Below are 22,743 nucleotides of genomic sequence, written 5' to 3'. Positions count from 1 at the left end.
CCCCCTGTAGGCAACCTACTTTCTGCAGAGTACGTTTGTGGCTTTCTGTGAGAGGGCCCTAGACATTCTGCGTTCCCTTAGCGGGTGGAAATGTCACCAGCTGCTCAGCTGAGGAAGGATGGCTGGACACGTTAACCATCTCATGTGTCAGCAATGATTTTAGTAGAATGCAGGGGAGCACCAAAGGGATTTCTGGTTCAGGAAAAGAAAAAGGGCTTTAGGAACACAGCTCCTGAGCAGACAATCCAAGCATCTGCAGGAATTTCCCTATTGGTTTCTTTAGACCCTATGTCCATCAAGGCCACGGGCTTGGAACGAAAAGCCTACTCCCGTTCAAGGTGTGAAGGCAGGGTCTGGAAGCTTAATCTGGAGACCGGCGCCGGTGTAAGCGATGGAAAGATGTTAATCCTCATTAACTACCAAACAGCAGGAAGGGAAGCAGATGATTGCGGGGAGCAGGGGGGAGACGGGGACCTTAGCTGGGTTATTTTTAAAACTGGATCCCCTGCCTTTGAATAATGATGTGCAACTTGCCAGGCAATGTGGCCTTTTACCTAGTGATTGATAAGCAAGGGCCTGGGTGGGTGCTAACTTGGCCACTTGTAGGAACAAATGAGTTGCCACTCTTACTCAGCCCGGGGCCAATTTCTTTTAGCAGCGTGTCACAGGTCCCCCCATACACTCCCTGTGCATAGCCCCTACACCCGCAAAGACCCCCTGAGTGATATCAAGCAGGCGCCAGGCAGGCACGGTGTCATGCAGGGGTTCTCAAACGTCATTGCACCGTGACCCTCCTTCTGCCAACAAAAATTATGATGTGACCCCCCGGGAAGGGGAACCAAAGGCAGAGCTCCTCTGCCCCGGGCAGGGGCGCAAAGCGGAAGCTTGAGGGCTTTAAACCTAGGTGGGCGGAGGCTGTAATCTGAGCCCCGCCTCCCAGGGCTGAAGCCATCAGGCTTTGGCTTTGGACGTTTGGCTTCAGCCCCAGGCCTCAGCAAATCTAACACCAGCCCTGGCGACCTCATTAAAACAGGGTCACGAGCCGCTCCCGCCCCAGAGTTTGCGAGCCACTGGGCTAAATCGTTTCGTGAGCCACTTGTCCACTACATCGGAATTGACCACAGCGAAGACTGGAAACGTGGTGTTTACATCATGCCCGCTGACAAGGTACCAGTGGCAAGCTCAGCCCTGACACTGGCACCAATTGTGGTCTGGCAGCCCATCTCCTTAAATACCAGGCCCACGGGCGGGGAGGCCCATGATACCTAGCGAGGAGCGGGCACAGCAGTGTTTTGGGACAGGAGATCTCAGGGGAAAAATCATTTTCAGTAGCTGGGTGGAAGAGTGCGACACCCAGCTTGCTGCAGCAGTCTGCAACTTCCATCACTGGGCACAGCGGTGGGTCCCTAACAGAATAAAAGTGAGGGGAGGGGGAAGGGGAGAGGCGGGTTTGTTATATATTGCAACCTAAAAACACTTGCAGCTGTGAGTGCTGAAAGGGGTGAGCGAGTGAAGTGCACAATCAAAGCTGATTTTACTTTTATCGGCACAAACGGTTTCAGCGGGAGAGGACAGATGTTTGGCCCCACAGGCACGCGTAAAGCTCAATGGCATTTTGTTGTTGTTGCTTAGCTCCTGCTGGTGAAGAGGGTCTCATGGGGAGGCGGGGCGGGAGACCATGCTGAATTAAGGACGCATTGTGCTCAGCAGCTATGTTTATCGTCGTCTTGTCTGATTCAAGCACACAGTGCTATAAGATAACGGAAGACGCAATGAAATATAGCTCCTCGACAGGTAGCAAGCACCCTCAGGCCCTGCCTTCCTAGTGCTGCATGGATGGCTAGGATGGTCTAAGGGGAAAGGCACTGCCACAGACTAGCTGCGTGATGTTAGGCAAGTGGTTTTATATACCCTGTGCCTCGGTTTCCCCATCTGTAAGGCAGGGATAACAAATCTATCAGCAAGCATCTGGGTGCTACTGTTTGATTAGCTGGGGATGAGTCTTGCTTGGAGCTGGATGGAAGTTGAAGCTAGACAAATTCAGACTAGCAATGCGGCTTACATTTTTAGCACTGTGGATAATGAACCACCGGAAAAACCTTTAAACCAGAACCCTCTAAATCCGGATGGGTTTGTTCCTGAAGAATCCGCTCTAGTTCATCCACAGCCATTTGACTTGAAGCAGCAAATAATTCAGGGAAGTCCTATGGCTTGTGTTGTACAGGACATCAGACTAACGTATCACAACTGTCCCTTCAGATCTCTGAATGAATCCATACTCCGGCTTCCGCTGGCGCTTACACCCGTAGCCATGAACGGATGGTAGCAACGTGGGAAACTTTTGAGCAAACCTGCCTCGTGGGTACAGGGAGGCGTCTGTTTTTTACTAATAAGGCACAGCTGGAAATAGAAGGTGTGTTGGGAGTAAATGACAAAATCCCAATTCTTGTTGCACTTGCAGCTACTTATCCAGTGCATTTGTCCCCATCTTAGTATCTCAGGGGTCTCTGAGCCATGGATAGAAGTGCTGGAGACTCCAGCGAGCAGACAGCCTGCCAGACTTTTGGTCATGTCTGCTTGATTTGAATGGGAACGTACAGCTGATGGCTGCCACGGCCCCTGAATCAGTCCCTTTTTACCAGTGGGCTCGTCGGTCTGGCTGAGAAGGCAGAACACGAGCCAATGGCTGGAACGTGAAGCCAGACAAATTCAGCCTGCAGATAAGACATAACTTTTTAACAGCGAGAGGAATTAACCGTTGAAACACTTTACCAAGGGTCGTAGTGGATTCAGTGGCCATTTTTACATCAAGCCTGGATGTTTTCCTAAAAGCTCTGCTCTAGGAATTAGTGTGGGGCAGGTCTCTGGCCTGTGTTAGACAGGAGGTCAGAAGAGAGGATCACAATGGCCCCTTCTGGCCCAGGAATCTGTGGATCTAATGCGTGCCCCAAGGGGTTTGCAATCGAAATAGAGAAGACCAATAAAAGGTGGGAGAAAGGAAGTAGAAGGGCCGAGGGGTGAAGTGACTTGCCCCAGGTCACATAGCAATTTAGTAGCAGAGCCAGGATTAGAACCCCAGTTCCCCAAAAGCCGGATCCTTAGCTACTACACCACACTGCCACCCATGCAAGGGAACAGCAGTGGCCCAATGACTTTGCTAGGGGATGAGAAAGATGTCATGGGGACGATACCGACGGCCCCTGGCTGCAGTCACAGCACAACAAAAATTTGACAGCTGACACCCAGATCCTGTAAGAAGAGGATTGACATGGAAACAGAAACTTCCCACCAGCTCCTGCAGTGCAAACAGTGCTAGAGCATGAACATGGGTGGAGCTGTCGCATTTTGGTTATTAAACCATCATCTTTCCTCTCTGAGCGCAGAGACAGCGGCTGTTAGCTAATGGCCGGTGCAGGAGGGGTAGCTCAGACAGGACAAATGCTCAAAGCCCTTCTTTATAAGGAGGAATTACAGCTCGTTAACATGAGAGATTTCCGTTAAGAGCAGAGATCTGGGCCAATGGAAACGTTGCTCACCGGACTGCTGACAGCTCCCGTCACATCTCGAATGACGGGTGGAATCCAGTCCTGACTGAATTGTCAGTGGATTTCTGACAAGGTTGCTGGAACAATTTGTGCTGAGAGCCATTGAACCAGTCTGTAAATCCTGCATATGATGGAAACCACTTCAAGCCAAGGGGTGCTGCAGCCCCCCTAGTTCCAGCACCTATGGGGGCTGATAGCATGGAAGCAGAAGCTTGTTTATCAAAGTCAGTCTACAGGTTTGATTTCAGTTTCCTCACAACGCCACCCCATGATCAACTGCCACGATTCAGCCCTTCCTCTTATAGCCCCAATAATCCCTTGCCTTGGTTTCGATGCTGATCTCACTCACACCAGTCACTGAAGTCACTGGAGTTACGGTGTTGGGAGATCAGAACCAGGCCCCTAGTCTTTGTGTGGAGAACTGGACTGCTGGTGATATAACTGGAGGGCTGCATTGGCATGAAGAACACCAGCACATTCATAGGCTGCCAGAGCTAGGCTCAGCACATCAGATGGCAGTCCCAAGGGGGTCTCTGTGACCGAATCCGTCACCGATACTTCATCCCTTCATTCCAGAAGCAACAAGTTAGTTGTAACTAACTCAGTGATATGCATTCCTGCCACCTCTGTCACTCCCAGTGCTTTCTAGTTTACCAACTGGTTCTTATAATGAAAAAGCAAAGGCCACCCATGTAACTGTAGGTAACATTCAGAACCACAGTGAAGGTTGTGGGCAAGCTAAGGAATAATGTTCCAGATTAGTGAATTTGAGGAAGGAAATGAATCTCAAACCCAGATCATTTCCAGTTGACCTGTATATTGGTAGGAGCCCTTCGCACATGAATCTCAGAATTTCTGTGACAAAAGCATAACACTCCTTACCCTTTGGAAACAGTCTTGGGTGCATCAGGGCATACATTATTCCGTGCCGACATTCCCCAGGCCGGAAATCCAGGCAAGAGCTCACAGTAATACCTCCGTCTGCATCCTAGCCTGGAAGATGCTAAACTGTCTCAGGGGAATGCAGAGAAGCCTGATGCCAGCAGGATCTGGACTCCCAGGCGGACGAGGGATCCACAGCAGAGTGGCAAGGAGGTCATCTATATGGACATCTATATGGAAGGGTGTTGTCCTTTCCTGCAAATCCACCTGGCCTCTATGCTCTGCGGCCCTCACCTAACGCATCAGAGCAAGGCTGGTGCTTTGAAATCCCTGCTAGGAAAACCCTAGAGAGGTATCCTCCTCTGTCCTACCACTCCTATGGTTTTTCTTCGTGCCAACTTGGTGGATCACTGTAGCCCACAAAAAGTATGGTTGCCTAAGGCAACAGGATCTAAAGAACAACAGGCAGAGCAGCTAATAGGGAATTGCTGTTGAAATTCTCAAGACACAATGAAAAGGCGGAGCAAGAAAAGTGCTCTGAGTTAGGAGGGGGAAGGAGAACCATCCAACCCGGATGTACGTCATAGAACTCAACCCTCCTCTGGCTATGGGTCTAGCATCTCTTTACAAACTAAGCTGAAAAAAAATACCCCAATGTCTGCTTGAAGGGGAGAAGAAAAGCAGGACGCAAAATAAAAAGACATTTTAACCAGATTTCCTACTTTTTATTTCAGAAGAAAATTTTGCATTATTTACTTTTTATTTATTTACATGTACTTCACATATGTGTTTAAAATGCACTGACTTCCCATAATTCTCTTGTTCCTGCTTAAATTAGCTGTTATTTTACAATACAAAAAATTATACCAAAAAACTGCAGTCCTAAATGTGTGTATGTATAACACCCACAATCCCCAGCAATGAAATAGTTTACAATACTTACTCGGTATTTACATATGAATGCAATAAACACTAAATTATACATATTAACAAACTAAGCTCGAGTCGGAACACAGATAAGGACTGTAAATAACTACAGAACAAAAAAATTAAGACCGAATTAGTTCAAGGATCTTAGTGTAAAGAACATTTAGTGTGCACAAATTTCAGAATAATATAAAATCTATTTTTATTTTTATTTTTTATTTTTTTTAAAAATGGACTTATGTATTTTACACTCTTCCACAAATAGATTTGTGTGGGTTTTGTTTTTTTTCCTGGTGAGCATTTTGGAGTGGGTGGATAACACAGGGGGAAATGTCTTTAGTACCTGGAAGACACACAAAGGTAGTTTATTGTTTTAGAAAGACAGTAAATTGGGCTACCATCATCCTGATCCAGAAGCAGAATAAACAGCATGTGTGTTATTGTAGGCATTACTGGCACGTGATGAACTTACTTATTTCAAGCAACTAAAACAGAAAGCAAGGTTATGACTAAAATTATCTACAGCATGTCAGAAAAGTAAAAGCATCTCTTATCCTTCTCTTGCCTCCACTCCACCCCAAAAGCTAGTGCATATATATTCAAAAATGGAGACGGAGATGCACCTTTGCATATGAAACATGCACGTTTCTTCACAGAACCTGATGTTCCAGCTTACTTTAGGAATCCACTGTAAAACAAACTGTTGCACTCGGAAATGAAGACTGAAGATTAAAAAACCCCACAGAGATTACTATGGAAACGTAGATGGCTTAGTTTAAAAGTCGCTCCTGACATGTATGGTCAGTTTTTATTTTAAGGTCAGTGGTGGAGCACACGTATTTACAGAGCCGATATTTAAAGAACTGTGGCCAGCCCAAAGCCAGCAGGTTCAAAGTTCCATTTGACACTCAGTCCTGAATTTAGGCTTTTATGAAAAAGAAAAAAAAAATCTCTAACATTCATGTCACTTCAGGACTGAGAATCAGCAGTCTTTGGCTTCGCTGGTTTGTGTGAAAACCTTAATGTTTTATTTCAGTCCCTTGGGGAAGGGGGGCATGGATTTCACTGAAGGGTCATTTAAGCTAAATTTAGGACTGGCGAGATGAACAGCCATTTGAGAAAACACTCTAAACCCAGTAAATAGATATTTTGGTACAGTTTTGCCAGACAGAGAATGAAATACAAGAACAATATTTAGTATGCATCCTACCTTTAAGGAACTATTATATATCTGGCACAAGACGCCTTTTATGGCCTGTCATTCTTTCACGATACAATATCACCATATTTTGGTACATTACATATTGGGAATTCACAGGCACCATACACATCTGTACATTGGCATTTTTGGTACAGTATGTTTTTAAGCCGATAGCTTTAAAAGAGACTTGATGGTGGGTGTACCCATAAATCTTCCTCTGAATACAAATTACTGACCAACATGACTATAGGGTCTGCTGTACCCGATCACGCATGCTAAAAAAAATCCAAATGAAATTCTGGTGAAAAAACTGAAGCAGGTTTGTGAACAAAAATTGGTTTCAATTAATGTATTTTTGTATCCAGTGGCACTAATTGACTTTTCTACATTAAGGAGGTTGCAACATTTCCAGTTAAAATAACACCTAAAAAAAAACCTTCGCAAAGAATAAAAATGTTCCCAGTGAACAGTGTGAGACCTTGTATACCAAATTTCACCCAGGGTTATAAAACCCCAGAAAACAGTGATTTGGAATGGACTCACTAGCACAATCTTAATGATAGAGACTTGGACAGCACACCATCGACTTAATAATCTCATAATAGTGGCTGCTTTAAGTATAAATATCACCTGTTTCTAATTGTTCTTTTTTCAAATGGAAGAGCTGTATTTTAAACTACTTTGCTTTTATTGTTCAAGTGAATGTATTTAAATACATAAAAATGCCAGGTTATGCCTCCTTGCTTTCTAATGCCAGATATCAGGCATTAATCTGATGACTTTTTAAAGCTCTGGAAAGTTACTTAATCATCATATGAAGAAGTTAAGACAAAACTCATACATCATTTAAAATGCATCAAAAATACATTAGATATTTCTGTTTTATATACACGCTAACTCTGTCCACATTCTGCACTACTGTATAGTTTATTTACAAGTGCAAAATCAGTGTGTTATTTTTCACTTATTTACAGATTCTCCCATGAAATACAGGTGGTTGTTGTTTTTGTAAAGAATCCCCTTTATGACCCCCAATCATCCACTTTTGATGTTGGTACATTGATGGAACACCTGCAGTTTGTTTTCTTCTCCCCAGCCCCTCCGCTCTCCTCTCTTCATTCCTTCCCCCAATAATTTATTTTGAACTGGGATGAAACTCCTTGCAGCAGAGATACGTATGAGAGTTCTCTTTTCCCTTGTCCGTATGGAGCTAAGATACAGAGCAAGGCTAAAGCCTAAAGGATCTTTTTGTTTCATTTATATTAATAAAGTCTTATTCCTCTATTTACAGTTTTTGGCTCAATTAAACTTAATATTGATCAATTTCACTTGTCTTCCTTATTTTTAACATCTGCCCCTTAACTCCTTTCTTGAGAGTATTCTGGGCACACTTCCCCTGTAAGCAATTGAGACACAACAATCTGAGCATAAGACAATTCTCTAAAAGGGAGCAGAAATGTGTTTTTTGTTTTTTTTTAAAGTAAAAATAATTTCACTTAATGACCCCCCATTTAGCAAAGCATTTCTTTACCTAAGCATAGGCATAACTTTAGGCACCTGCTTAAGTGCTGTCCTGAATAAGTGTGGACTTAAGCATAAGGTTAAAAGCTTTCCTGAATTGTAGCCAGTGTTCGTTTTCCCAGTGTGATGGGTAATGGGGTAAGGGTCTATGAATACTAGATCTGCATTTGTGAGGTAATTAAATATATAGGGGGAAAATTTTATCTTGTGTTATTTCTCTGGTGTGGTCTAGCCCGGGCCAGCCCTATAAACAAGGGAAGTTGCAAGTTCTTTTGGGAGGTGACTCTGAGGTAATCTGTGCACCAGCTAACATTAAAGTTGACTAAAAACTTTCACTCCACAAAGTTTCTCCTTATCAACCCCTCCTGAGGACATTTAACTTGCAGGTTTAGAAATAGATTTTAAAAAAGGTGTGTTTTTAACAAGAACGTTTCTGTAGTGTTGTCGTATTTGTTAGGAGAAGATTCATTAGTGTTTTTGTTTGTAGGTTTGCGGCCCACCAAGTTACAATCTTTACCACCACCACTGTTGTTCTGAGATGCACAGTGATTTATTTTCCTATTCAAATGTTACACCTCAAAGAAAGAATTCCAGGTTCTTCAAAAACTGATGGACACGTTGTAGACGGCCAAAAACACAAAAGAAAAAGAAAAGAAGATGCAGTTACTTCAGTTTTATCTTGGGAAGAGGGCTCTAACATCAAACAATATTCAATAGTTACTCTGCAGTTAATATTTTTTCCCCTCAATCAGTTTATTTTTCAGTTAGTAAATACCCCAGCCGAAAACAGACTCGAGCCCAGTGTTCTGAATAGAACAGAACTTACTATAGTTATTGAACAGCTGTGCCTTGTTTGATACCTTAACGCAACGCCTACGTGTCAGCATCAACATCACAACTACTCTTGGCTGCGGTGTGGTAACGAAGTCTGTTAGTTAACAGTTACACTTTGGTTTTAAAAGCACTGGTAATACCAAGAATCTGCACCTCCTCTTATGTCAGATTCTAATGATTACAAGGTAGGCCGAATTTTGAGTCTAATAAACCTCATCAGCATCAATTTGAGGCTCAATTGTAAAAAGGGTTAGAAAGTATAATAAATCCCTTGTGACACCGAGCCCTCTTCTACAACTACTGAGTGCATCCTATCAGCAGTAAGTCTCCCTCACATATCTAAGGCAGTTACCCCACACCGTACAGTCACTGGGGGAAATTCAAGATTGAACATTCAAACACGAGGCCAAACAGAGCTACTATGTTTTTTAAAATTAAAATCTTCAGACCAACGGGGCGTCGAGGAGCCGCTCCAGTCCCTTAAGAGGAAGTGCTGAACAGCAACGCTTCTGACCACTGACAGGGTGCAGTCCTTGTCCACAAGAACAGGGAAGGTCAAAGGGGCAGGAAAGGACTCAAAAGGTAACACCAAGTGATAATTAGGTAGCAGGCCACAGGTACACACAACTTCCATTTATGCCAGCTGGTGAAAACAGCAGCGTTCACATAAGATACAGGAACTCAATTCCACTTTCCCCCGCAAGATACTGCCACCAGATTAAGTAGTTTCTTAGGTGGGAAAATGCCCTCATCTTCCCTGACTACAAATGATGCATTACAAATGGCAGAGATTGCCTTGGGTGACTAATTAATTTTTACAGAAATATAGGAACACAATTATGTAAAAACCTGCGTGCACTAATTCCCTCACTTCCTAGATCTGCTTAAGTCTAGGCACTTGTGTGCATATATTTCAACTGGGTTAAGACGACAGAAACACGAATGCTTTAGAAAACGACATTCAACTTTGTAAATATTGGACTCAGCGTAAGCAATGTACAATATTCAGTCTTGGCTTCACTCTTTCCTATCTTGATGCTATATATTAAGCTGGACCATAAATGACAAAAAAGCACTAATTAAATAATGTGGGAATAAACAAAATCTTTGAAATTATTACATCTGAAATGAAAACAACGCTGAAGTTTAATATTAGTGTTGAGGGCTGAGACGTACCTGGAAATGCTGCATCTCCCCCCCGCTTGGCACAGTTTGATAAATACATGTACTATAATGCACTTTCCATGCATAAACCTGAGTGTCATTTATGTTTGTACTACTGGTTTATTCACATTGACCTTCAGTGGTGGTGATTAGAGGTTACTGGACCTGAAATAATATATATTTTTTTTAACTGGGGGAAAAGAAGTCGAACCATCCTGTGGCATATGTCAGTAAAACTTAAGTGGAGCAATTGTCAAACAAAGCCAACTATCGAGTATATGAGAAAAAAGGCTGGATTCAAGGAAGTTGCGTTTCCCATATATTTTTAGTCTCTTGTGTGTCACAACTGTAAAATCTTTCTCCTCCTCCTCCGATGTGTTACTGGTGTTTAAAACCCTAGAGAGACAGTCTATGATGTCCATGCATCAAATACAGGTTCCTGGCTGTGCCGGGGGTTGTTGTTTCCGATTTCGTACTGCTCCTGATTTCTCTTTGTAGGCAATTGCCATTTGTTGTGAAACGTCCACCAAAGCACTGGCCACCGCAAGACCTGAAGTAGTAAATCAAGGTGGTTACAGAAGTGAAAGTCTAAGGACTACAGTTGCAAAAAATCTTATCCAAAAAGTGATTTATTTATTTTTAAAGCAGTATTTTGATTTGCAGATTAAACTTGACGGGGTACTCAGAAGCAAGCTATTCAATAATGTACGTTTCCATCAAAGCAACTGCTTCCTGTCACCCGCCAAAGATAATCTTCTGAACATAAAAACTGGGATATTCATTTAAACTGCTTTTATTGGAAGCAAGTAATCATGCCACAGACGAACAGCAGTTTCCTCAAAGCACTTGGGGATGGCAGGTCCATTATGCTTTACAAGCACCCTGCAACCACACCTTCCTGGTCTGAAAAATAGTCACCCTCCCAAAATAACCACAGATGAGAGAAAACCAAAGAGTTTACTTGGATCTGGCTCTGGCCTCTATTTAATTCAAATCCCTAATTACCCCCCATTGTGCAAAACTAGAACTCAAAAGCAATTTACACCCTCTTCTAGTCCCTTCCTCCCCCTCACCACACTTACTAGCTTTGCTGATCACTAAAGACAAAGATCTTGTCCTGACCCTCCTCCAGCTGCAGGCAACAGAAGCTGTTCCAGAGGCTATCTATATCTCAGCTCCTCACAAAGGAACCATTAGCTGAGGGGCTGGGAAAAGCTTGTAGTTTTGGGGGGACTGTGTGTGAGAGAGAGAGAACCATCGCATCTAACCTGATTCCCCTCATATAAAGTGTTAGGACAGGAGTGGGAAGAACAGCATCCTACTGCCCCATGCTCCCATCAGAAGAGAGAAAGCAGCAGGGCCTGGCCTTTGAAAGTCAGACAGGTGAACCTTTCTCTGTGGGGGGAGTTGGGAAGGCAAATAAGGCCCTTTTAAAAGTAACTATTGGAAACTTCCAGCTACTTGTGGCCCCTGTATTTTTCCCAGTGACTGGTGTTCAGATGAAATGTATCCCTACTTCTTCTAAAACACCCTGAGGGGAAAACAAAGACAGACACCACAGTATATGGCTCTAAATTTTCACCAGTGATTACCTTGCACAAGCTCAGTGACAAGAAAGGGATCAAACCGCAGTTATAACAACTCTAGCATTTTCATGGTTAGCAGAAATTGTCTGGCGAACCCTGCATGCCGTTTGTTTAGGGCTTAATTATGCCTCCCTAACAAAACTGAGTAGTTCTTTACTCTGCAAGTGAGCCCACCCATTTCAAAGAGCTGACTGGAGGAGTGAGGTTCAACCCAACTGGAGTCAAACGGAAGAATCTAACCCTTAGTAAATTAGATTACCTACTCTGTAAAATAAATTCACACTGACTAGGGAATTTTATGTATTCCTGAATTAATCTGTAAGACTCAGAGATCATGGTGATGGGCACAGTATAAATACCTGGACATATTAGAAACATGTCAAAGCACAATATCAATCATTCACCTGACTGCCCTGGTGGCGGGATACCTCCCATTCCTCGAGGCAACCTCACAAATACTGAGAGGACAGCTGCTCTGTTTCCAAAACACGGCTCCAGCGCGATGGGTTTGGGAACAGTCTGTAGCAAAAAAGAAAAAAAAAGAAAGAACATTGTTTGTTTGTTACCTCCCTGTTCCCGCACCCTTTGTCTGTTAGATTGTACATTAAAGCTTCAGGGCACGAACTATGACTTTATCTATGGTTGACTAGTGCCCAGAACATTGTTGTCAAGACTGAAATCAATATTATGACAATCATAACCCTAATCGCCATAAAACACAACACATTTACTTAATGAAGTCTAGTGGTTAAAAATCAAGTCTTGCACAAAGCTTCTCTGTATGAAGTATTACACTATTTACTCTCCTCGCAGGGGGTTCCAAGGCCTATTTACTGTGTGTGTGTGTGCGCGTGCATGTTTGTTTGTGTAATATACAACTCTGAGAGACAAGGTAAGTGCAAAGGGGAAGATTGCCAAAGACACAAAGGGTAGTTTGTCACCCAGCGCTCACCGATGGTGAGTGGGAACTGGGTGTTTGATCTTTCTACCATTAAGAAATCTCCCCCAGTGTATTCCTATTAACACTGAACATTTCATTTGAAAAGATCAGCAGCTAATTTCAGGGGGCTTTGTTACTAAAAAGACAAGGTAATAAAAAAGTGGCATGCTTATCTGCCTTTTAAAAGTAACTGCATGACGCCGATATTAACATAGGTTATTACCTGACCCAGCAAATAGGCCCTGATCCTGCAAACACTTATGCACATGCTTAATTTTACTATGGAACAACTCTACAGTAAGTAAAGAATGTGTAAGTATTATATAAACTTCAGAACTCAAGTACTGAGGGCGAGCTCTTGCCTCATATCAGCAAGCAAGCTGAGGTGGACTTTCTATATGTTATGCTCTGTGGTTTCTAGTTTCCTGTTGCTTATGAACACACAGCACCTAGTGGATTCTTTGATACTAATGAAATACTTATTGCTTATAGGAAGGAACAATCAGTTGCACACATACAAAATGGGAAATGACTCCCTAGGAAGGAGTACTGCGGAAAGGGATCTGGGGGTCATAGCGGATCACAACCAAAATATGAGTCAACAGTCTAACACTGTTGCAAAAAACAAAAAACAAAACAAAACAAAAACAAAAAACAACACCACCATCATTCTGGGATGCATTAGCAGGAGTGTTGTAAGCAAGACATGAGAAGTAATTCTTCCACTCTATTCTGTGCTGATTAGGCCTCAGGTGGAGTACTGTGTCCAGTTCTGGGCACCACATTTCAGGAAAGATGTGGACAAATTGGAGAAAGTCCAGAGAAGAGCAACAAAAATGATTAAAGGTCTAGAAAACATGACCTATGACGAATGATTAGAAAAACTGGGTTTGTTTAGTTTGGAGAAGAGAAGACTGAGAGGGGACATGATAACAGTTTTCAAGTACATAAAAGGTTGTTACAAGGAGGGAGGAGAAAAATTGTTGTTCTTAACCTCTGAGGATAGAACAAGAAGCAATGGGCTTAAATTGCAGCAAGGGCAGTTTAGGTTGGACATTAGGAAAAACTTCCTGACTGTCAGGGTGGTTAAGCACTGGAATAAATTGCCTAGGGAGGTGGTGGAATCTCCATGATTGGGGATTTTTAAGAGCAGGTTGGACAAACACTTGTCAGGGATGGTCTAGATAATACATAGTCCTGTCTTGAGTGCAGGGGACGGGACTAGATGACCTCTCGAGGTTCCTTCCAGTTCTGTGATTCTATTTCATTAGGCATAAAATTGTAATACTGTATTTAAAGGCTCAACGGAAACTCAGTATAATCCAAGACTCTAGAAAGGGAACAGGAATCAAACAACGCAATTAAATTACTGGTGCCTAATAAAAAAGGATACAACAGCAAACAAAATGAAACTTTAAACTATTTTCATATTTCATATTAACCCTAATGATCACGATGATTTATTAGTCTTTTTGCAAGATAAATTAGTATTTTACAGCCTATAACAACATAAGAGGCAGTCTGTAAAAATCTGCAGTCGTAAACAAACGAAACTCCCCTACCCAAAAGAAAAAAAAGGGATCAAACTCCAAACAATTATTGTTCTACAAAGCAACTGAGCATATGTGCGTGTGCTATATTATCCGACTGGCAACTCAGTTACTAGGGGTAATGGAGAGAGCACAGGGAAAGCTTCTTGGAAACTGAAGCAATACACTACATCCAGTCTTCTACCCTACTGAACGGAGAGGTAATGCTGGGCATTTAAAAGTTTCTTGGCAATCTCTGAAAAAGAAAAAAATCCAAGCAAACGTTGTATTCCTTCCATTACCCAAAAATGCTACTAAATGTATGGGGGGTAATTTAGTGCTGCAGCATCAGCCCGGCGCTCAATCTTACTCCAAGTGCTCGCGACAATAAATAGCAACGCCCCAGGAGAATACAATGGCATGGAACAACGCAGTGGGGTGAATGAAATGTTGGAGCAACATACAGAACTCATTTGTTTTATGATCTAATTTTAATTTATTCTCTTTGCCCCACTCTTGGATTATAAAATACCTTTGCTACTCCATTCCTTCCCCAAACATAAATGCTAGATGCTACCCTTTTCAAATGGAAGCATTATAGATAACCTGCAGTCTCGTGCAAGTGATTCAGCAGATAGCCATCTTCCTTCTGCCAGTACTGAGCCAACGCCTTTGTAATAACGAGGATGCGCTGTGCTGCTGGAGGTGATATCTTTTTGGGTGAAATACAGAACCCATCCTGAGCTGCTGTAGTCACTCAAAATTCAATGCCACTTTCACAAGAGGGAGGTTAACCCTCATGCTCTGGTTAATTTCTAAATTAAAGTATGTACATTCTGTTTCCCTACATGTCTACTTCAGGTTTATTTACTCCTGGTATTTGCCTCTTCCTGCACGAAACTGATCCAAAAAGCTGTGTGCTGTTAAATAGCTGTCAACTTTTCACCACAGAGATGGTTGCACTTCTGTGGTGAATTAAGAGATTTGGGAATATACAATTTGTACAATGAGGTGGCCAAATTTATTGTTTTAGGGTACACTGGAAGAAAGGGGTACAATAAACACACAATCATGTTGCTTTGGATAACTCCAGAATAAATGCTATGTACTGCCTACCGCTGTGCACGGTTTTGCTAAGACAGGCTGTCCTTAGTAATAACACACACTGCATATAAAACACAGTCAAGTCTTGTGAATTCATTTTTGACAGCACCAACTCAGTCACCTGCTTTTGGAACTGTGACTCAAAATACACCTCATCTTCAGCTTGTGTTACTGAGGGCAAAAAGCGAAAACCAGGGTGGGGATATGACTCCTGCATCAGGCGATGGCAGCGTTGAGTTTGATGTAGGCAATGGGTCAGCCTGTAGAGAAGGACATACTATGCCCTCAATTACATCTGGCAGCCGATCACTGGAGTCTGGGGAATGTGTTCTACACAGATGTAGACAAACTAGTGAATAAGTCAAACAGCAGTTTACTGGCTACCTTGATTGTGATCTCACAACTGCCTGCAAAGCTGGAGCTGGCATCACCATGGGCTTAGACATTACCATGTTACATATTGGCCTGTCCCACATTGTAAAGGAGTTTGATGCACTAGTCCCATATTCATACGGGTCACACCAAAGAAGCTTCTCTCATTGGTAGCACATGACAGGGTTTCCAACTGGGTCAGGAACTATCTAGAACCATATATTTGTACAGCACTCAACACAATAGGGACCTGATCATGAGTGTGTTCTCTAGGTGCTGCTGTACAAACAAACAATAAGCAGCTGCCAATGCAGAGAGCTTGTTCAGACTTCATCATGTTATTACTTCTCTGCCACGGACAGACATAGTCCAAAAACCGTCCATGCTTTTCCCCCTCCCATCCAGTAACCAAAGCATTAACTTGCTCAGCTTCCTAATTTTCCCCTTCTTTCCCATAACAGAAATTACAGCTACCTTCAGCCATCTCCCCAATGACAAAAGCTCCAAATGCAAACTCCCGTACTTCCCTTGGAGACAGGAGCCCTATGTTATGAGATTAGGGCTGCGAACGGTAGGGCCACTGAATTCTCACACTGGAGATCCAGGCCCTCTTTCAAGATCAGAGGGAGGCAGACACAGTGTGGATACTGAGGAAGGCTTGCAGTTTTCCCTTTTTGTGATAACGAACTAGTGTTTTTGTCTGATAGATGGCTGCTATTTTCCTCTTAAAATATGGCTCTCCAAACTTTGCGACACCTCTCAGTAGCAGGTTCACCATAAAAAAAATCACTATGGGGACTCTGACATTGAGTATTTTGCTAAGCCTATCACTGAAATATAGAAGCAATTCCTTTTTATTGAAAACCTAATGATACGATAAAAGTGCACATTATGCAAATCTATGCAAATTAGGTGCAGCCCTCAGACTCTTGGCACATCACCAGTGCTGCCCTTGGTGTCCAAACACTTGGATGTCCACATTTTAAAATCACAAAAGGTCTCTCAGTTGGAACAGATGGCCAGGGATTGTGGTTAATGGGACACAAAAGATTTCACCTTTAGGGCACTGGTTCAAATGCATGTTCCTATCACTGCCATCTGGTGGCCCATCAGAAACGAGTTGGTGCTCTGAGTCCACACATCACATAAGCCACAACTGGCACCCTTGTTGGCAGTTTCAAAGGCACCAAGGAGTGAATGGCAGAGACTTATTTCCTTCAAGTTACATCTGAGAGGTGGTCAGCGTAGGAGAAGCTTGCAGTGCTGCTGCCAATGCCATATCTGGTCTGTGAGCAGCGGGGACTTCAGTCTCCAAGACTGTCAATTTGGCACTTTTCATCAATGCTTCTCCCCCTCCTCCCGCCCCTTAAGGAAAAATGTAAATGTGGCCAGAATGACGACTTTGCACAGGTGATATGTTGAACCCTTCTGCTGCTAAATGCCTGCACTGGCTCACCTCTGCCATTAAAGCTACTATTAAAGGAAGTGTTGTTTTTTTGCTGAACAACAAAATGCTAGGAGCCAAGGTAACTCGAATTTTATAACCAAGTCATGTCACATGATTGTCGTTCCTAGATCCCATAACAGACACATTTCTGAGGGCTGACCTTCAGTGTCAGGAAATGATGAGGCTCCACTGATTTTTATCGGCCAGAACAGCCATAAGTTTCGCACTGGTTAATATTAGAAAAAGTGCCCTTTTTATAATGTAATTTTAAAATTAATGGTATCTTGTTAATGACTGAGGAGGTAAAAAAAAAATCTATTTTAGCATTTCTTCAATAAAGCTGCTAATATTGACCAGAAATGCGGTGGACACAAGCCAAGTAATTTTTTTGTTTGAGTGTTGAAGTGTGCGTAATATGTAGGGTGTTCACAGAATTATACAAGTTAAAAATGGTAAAAGTCTCAGTTAGGTCATCTAATGAATCCACCTCCCATGGCAATACTGTTCCCACACTAGTAATACATTTTGTAGTACTTTCTCTAGACTAGTTTTAAATGACTCAGGTGAAGTGTCTACCACCAGTTCCCTTGAGAGCCAATTTCACAGTCTACTACATCTCACAATCAGGCATCATTATGTGACGTTTAGCCTAAAATCTCTTTTTATTTCATCCCATTATTTCTATTTATACAATTAACATACAACACAGTCTAACAGTTAATAACACTTATGAAAACTAATGACTACAGAATAATAAATATTCTATATAATTTAAAACATTGAACAGCAATTTAATTTTTCTAGAACACATTTTAAGTATACTGGAGCGTATAATCCAGTTACCATGCAAAACTGACAGGCCAAGCCAATTGCTTTTCAAACATAGTAGGACAAAATGTATTTTTAACAACGTTTTTGTATGGCTTAGTAAATAGTCCCAAACCATTACATGCTTTCAATTTCCAGTAAGGATATGTGCCTCACAGAATTGCTTAAATGGAAGCAGAACCTAGGGCATTATTATTGAAATAGTTCAACAGAGTTTCAGCTATCCTTCAGATGACTTCACTGTGTAGAATAGTGTCAGGCTAAGTTTCCCAAGTTTTTTTGAATGGTATGATTGACAACTGACCAAGTATTCATAAAATAAAACATAAGCGATTTTCCATAAAAAGAGGGTATAAATGAAGTTCTAAAAAAATCACATTCCCAGAGTATTTCCTGTGCTTTCTCATGCAGAGACGAATTAACTTCTTGTAATTATTTGAAGTGCACAATTCTAGATTAAAAATTCATATTCATCTTTGAAACCTTGGCCCTGATATTTAACTAGAAGCTGGCCCACAGTAAATCAATCTTTCTTCTTGAATTGTTCAGCCCATTTCAATATTGGGTTTCTATGTCTGGAGTTTAAGAATATAATTTTTTTAAAAAGGTGCTCAAGCCTTCTGGGCTAGCCCTAGCAGAGTCAACATATGGGCATGAGACACTGATTCATCAGTATCTTGTATCAGAAATGCAAATGGCCACAAATGAACAGCAGAAAGATCAATGGGGAGTTATACCCAGCTACATTTAATAAATAACCACCCCACTTTTAATGCAAGTAGCGTCAATCCAGCAAGCATTTAATGCAAGGTCTACATGAAGGGAAAGATTACTGTCAGGAGAACTTGCAGTGTTCCCAGGCAATGTTAAATTACAAAACCTTCTGGCCCCATAACGTTCTCACAAATAAGGTAACAATCGCATTGATCTTGAAATTCTCCCGTGCTGCCCTACGGGTAGTGTAAGACAAAGCCACAGCATACAATATGGCCAATATGCATATGGCAAATGTTGAAAAGTTCACCTTGATTTCACATGTACCAGAGGGTAGTTATGCTATTAATTTCAATACTAGGTTGCTTTTTATAATCAAAGGTGCACATAAAAAAGATGAAACAGCAGTCGGATGATCTCAGACACAAGACACTTAAAACAACTTCTGTGCACAAAGGAATGCAAATAGGTCCCCTCCAACAGTTTTCAGAAGCTGTTGGTGTTATTAGTGTTTCAATCAGAAAATGTACTCATTTCTGCCAAAAGGAAAGAAGAGTTTAAAAAGACCCTTTTACTCAAAGCTTCACAGAGTTTGCTTTCTCTCGAGCCACTTCCTCCTCATCAGCTAAAATCAGGGTAAAAGCATTTCCAACTGCATTACTGGTCAGTTGTACTGAAAATATCAGCTTTCCATTTTATTTATAAATACTTATCTTATACATTTACAAAATGTGGACACAGTTAAATCTTGCCATCATTCCATTTACCTACCAAAATGTATACTCAGGGGGTAGAGGAATGAACCTTTGCAGTCACACGGTCAGGACAAACAGCAGATCATAGAGCGTCACTACCAAATGTTTACTGCATACGAATGGAAAAGCTTTCTCGAAGCAGCAAATTATGTCAAATGAAACCCACACCTACGTTAGCTGGAAATAATTCATTAAGCGAAGGCTTTAGCATCTTTTGTTGTTTTCACAGTACAGAACATTATTAGAGTATATTAAATTCTAGGAGAGCTAATCAGTTTTACATACCTCACTTGTCCACACGATCTCTAGGTTCTTAAAACTAGCAACTACATATTACGGATAGCACACACTTTTCTATAAAGTAGAAAGCAGGAGAACATAGGCAGAGTCAACAACAAATATAATTTAAAAGGCACAAATTGATAAATCTCTCTTTGTTCTCATCTTCCTCTATATTGCAACAGAACAGTAGCTATCCTGACATCTGTTCGCCTACGTGGACCACATTTGCTGTTCCACTGTTGGTGCATATTTTCAGAAGCAAACAGCGTAGTTACACACTTACGTGCAATCTGAGTGCTTTAGTATTAACGAATCAGCAATTAATCTTTTAAATGGCAAATGATGCTCTCTCAGAAGAATGGAACAAGTAATAAATTAGAACTAAAACCCTGTTGTAGCATGCCTTCTGAATGAAATGCAATGGCCTGTGATATGTGGGAGGTCAGACTAGATCATAACAGTCCCCCCCCCGTGGCTTTGAAATCTATGAATGAATCATCTAAGTCACAGGAACATAGGCACTGACACGCTAGGTCAAAACCAACGGTTCAATGAGTCCAGTACCCTGTCTTTGAAAGTGGACAGCACCACAGCTGCTTAAAACGAAGGTTCAAGAACCACTATGCTAGGAATTTATGGGATAACCTCCCTCTAGGTAAGCTTTAAGACAGGATTCTTCTTTACAGTACCTATAAAAACTAGACTGGATCATTACAAGATGTCCCAAGTGATGGAAGCCCCATTACTTCCCTGAAGTGACTATTCTGCAGTGCTACAGCTCTCACTAACTACATTTTTTTTCCTGATGTTCAGTTTATATTTTCCTCTCAATTTCATCCCATTCCTCTCTGGGATATCCCTTTCATTCCTCTCCTCACTGCCCCTTTAAATATATACAGACAGTTGTGCCCCTCTCAAACATTGCTTAGTCAAACTATACAGTACATACTTGGCTTTTAATCCTTTCAGAAGTCAGGCCAAGCTCTCTGAGAAGTTTGGTTGCTCTCCTCTGAACTCATCCCATTGAATCAGTTTTTTTATAAGAACATAAGATCGGCCATAGTGGGTCAGACCAAAGGTCCATATTCTGACAGTGGCCAATGCCAGGTGCCCCAGAGGGAACAAACAGAACAGGTTATCATCAAGTGATCCATTCCCTGTTGCCCATTCCCAGCTTCTGGCAAACAGAGGCTAGGGACACCATCTCTGCCCATCCTGGCTAATAGCCATTGATGGACCTTTCCTCCATGAACTTATCTAGTTCTTTTTTGAAACCTGTTATAATACAGTAGTACTCAGAACTGAATACAAGATTCTGGGTGCAGTTACAGCAAGGCTGTAGAAGTGATGTCTATGTTCAATTTTTTATTTCAAATTCTTTGCCCCCCAATGCAATAGCTTGCAGTTCTCCAAGTCTGAACCTCACTTTTTTTGGTTCAAATGTCTAATCGTTCTAGCTACTTCCTGGCCTTGTTGATATTCACAACTCCTCTCAAGTTACTGTGAATGTCCTGAGCATGCTGTTTACCACCTTCTAGATAACTAATAAAGATGTTAAGAGTGGAAAGAGCACAGATCCCAGTGACACTCCACACCCATCTGAACATACTACTGTTTATCTCTACCTTTTAATAGCTGGGACCTTCAGACAGTTTTTGATCCCGTTGACAGCATTTCTACCCTGGGCAATATGAATTGATTACTAGACTGACACAGGCTACACTTGTGCCACATTTTGGCTCTTTCTAAAGCAGAAATCAAGCTTGGTGTCTTGATGTTTGAAAAAGGGGCAATTAAGAATTTGCAGTGAGACTAACTTTGGCCCTATGAAAACTAATGTTGTGGAATTAAATGCACATCCACACCTCAACAACATTAACATTCCAAACGAGCTGCAGACTGTTTTCTTGACAAAAGCCACCATCATTTAGCCATTTAGACTACATGTAGACATGAATAGCCTCCAGTTCACAGATGAAAGGATAACCATCTATCAGTGCTGGATTCTAAGTGTGGAAAACAGAACACAATACAGTGAGATCTGCACGAACGGCCATCTCCAGTTTACAATACTGTCTTATGAAACTGCTTTACAGTCTCCCTCAAGGTTTCCAGCACAATTTTGTTTGACCTGTTATGAAAGACAAACTTTACTAGGTATACTTGTGGCACCTTAGAGACCAACAAATTTATCTGAGCATAAGCTTTCATAAGCTACATCCGATGAAGTGAGCTGTAGCTCACGAAAGCTTATGCTCAAATAAATTTTTTAGTCTCTAAGGTGCCACAAGTCCTCCTTTTCTTTTTGCGAATACAGACTAACACGGCTGCTACTCTGAAACTTTACTAGGTATCTGTTTGTTCATCCCTGGGGTGGCTGCTTAGGATGACTTTCACAGTATATATATTTACCTCTGCTGAGAATGTAAGTACTAGTTGCATGAGGCTCCCTACTTTAAGATGCTTAAAGATCATCTATGCCAGCACTCTAAGAAATTCTCTAACTTCTGTTTGAAAAGCTGATTTTTAAGACTATTTCCAACTGACTGCAAGAAGAATCTTAGAGCAGTTCAAAGAACAAGATCTAAACAATAGCCTGACTCCAAGTAACTCAATTTAAAACATTTGCACAGGTTCTAGATGACCAAGGGTCTTAAATATTCTTATAAAAGTTGTAATGTTCAGTGCTTCAGGGAGTTCAAACAGCTGCAGCCAAGGGCCAATAGATCTTGTAATGGTCAACCAAATTTAAGAGAAGATTTGTGCTCTACTGGGTTTTTGAATGGAAAAACTCCCAAAGGAGCTAGTTATCTGTTGCTTAGCTGCACACTAATAAAATTGTTTCCCTAGAGGTAAATTACTTTCTATTACTATGATGTGCCCTAGGAAAAATACTAATTGAAAACACTGTTCTAATATGTCCAGCTGGAAAATATTAGCTTAGGATGGAACTAGCTTGACGCTAAGCTGCCAGTTGGCCATGCATGATGGAAAAGGAAAGAGGCCTCTTGTAGACAAAATGCCCCGTTTTTCAACTCTCTTTTGTACCCCAAATAAAGTAGTTATGAACCAAAAATCTCTGATTCACGTGAAAAAAATCCACGTGTTTGTG

General features: G+C 41.8%; 1 protein-coding gene across 1 annotated transcript in view; it reads right to left on the bottom strand.

The window, feature by feature from the left end:
• Positions 1-5,137: 5,137 nt before the first annotated feature.
• The window catches only part of ATRN (attractin), a 253,540-nt gene continuing 235,934 nt past the window's right edge, over positions 5,138-22,743 (bottom strand). Inside the window, exons 28-29 of the mRNA XM_037898359.2 lie at positions 12,065-12,179; positions 5,138-10,624 (exon numbers count right to left, since the gene is read on the bottom strand). Coding sequence (XP_037754287.1) covers positions 10,500-10,624; positions 12,065-12,179 — 240 coding nt within the window. The 3' untranslated portion in view covers positions 5,138-10,499. The remainder of the gene's footprint in view (positions 10,625-12,064; positions 12,180-22,743) is intronic.

The sequence above is a fragment of the Chelonia mydas genome, chromosome 4, assembly GCF_015237465.2.
Source record: "Chelonia mydas isolate rCheMyd1 chromosome 4, rCheMyd1.pri.v2, whole genome shotgun sequence".
Taxonomy (NCBI): domain Eukaryota; kingdom Metazoa; phylum Chordata; order Testudines; family Cheloniidae; genus Chelonia; species Chelonia mydas.
This window is presented reverse-complemented; position numbering and strand designations above follow the sequence as displayed.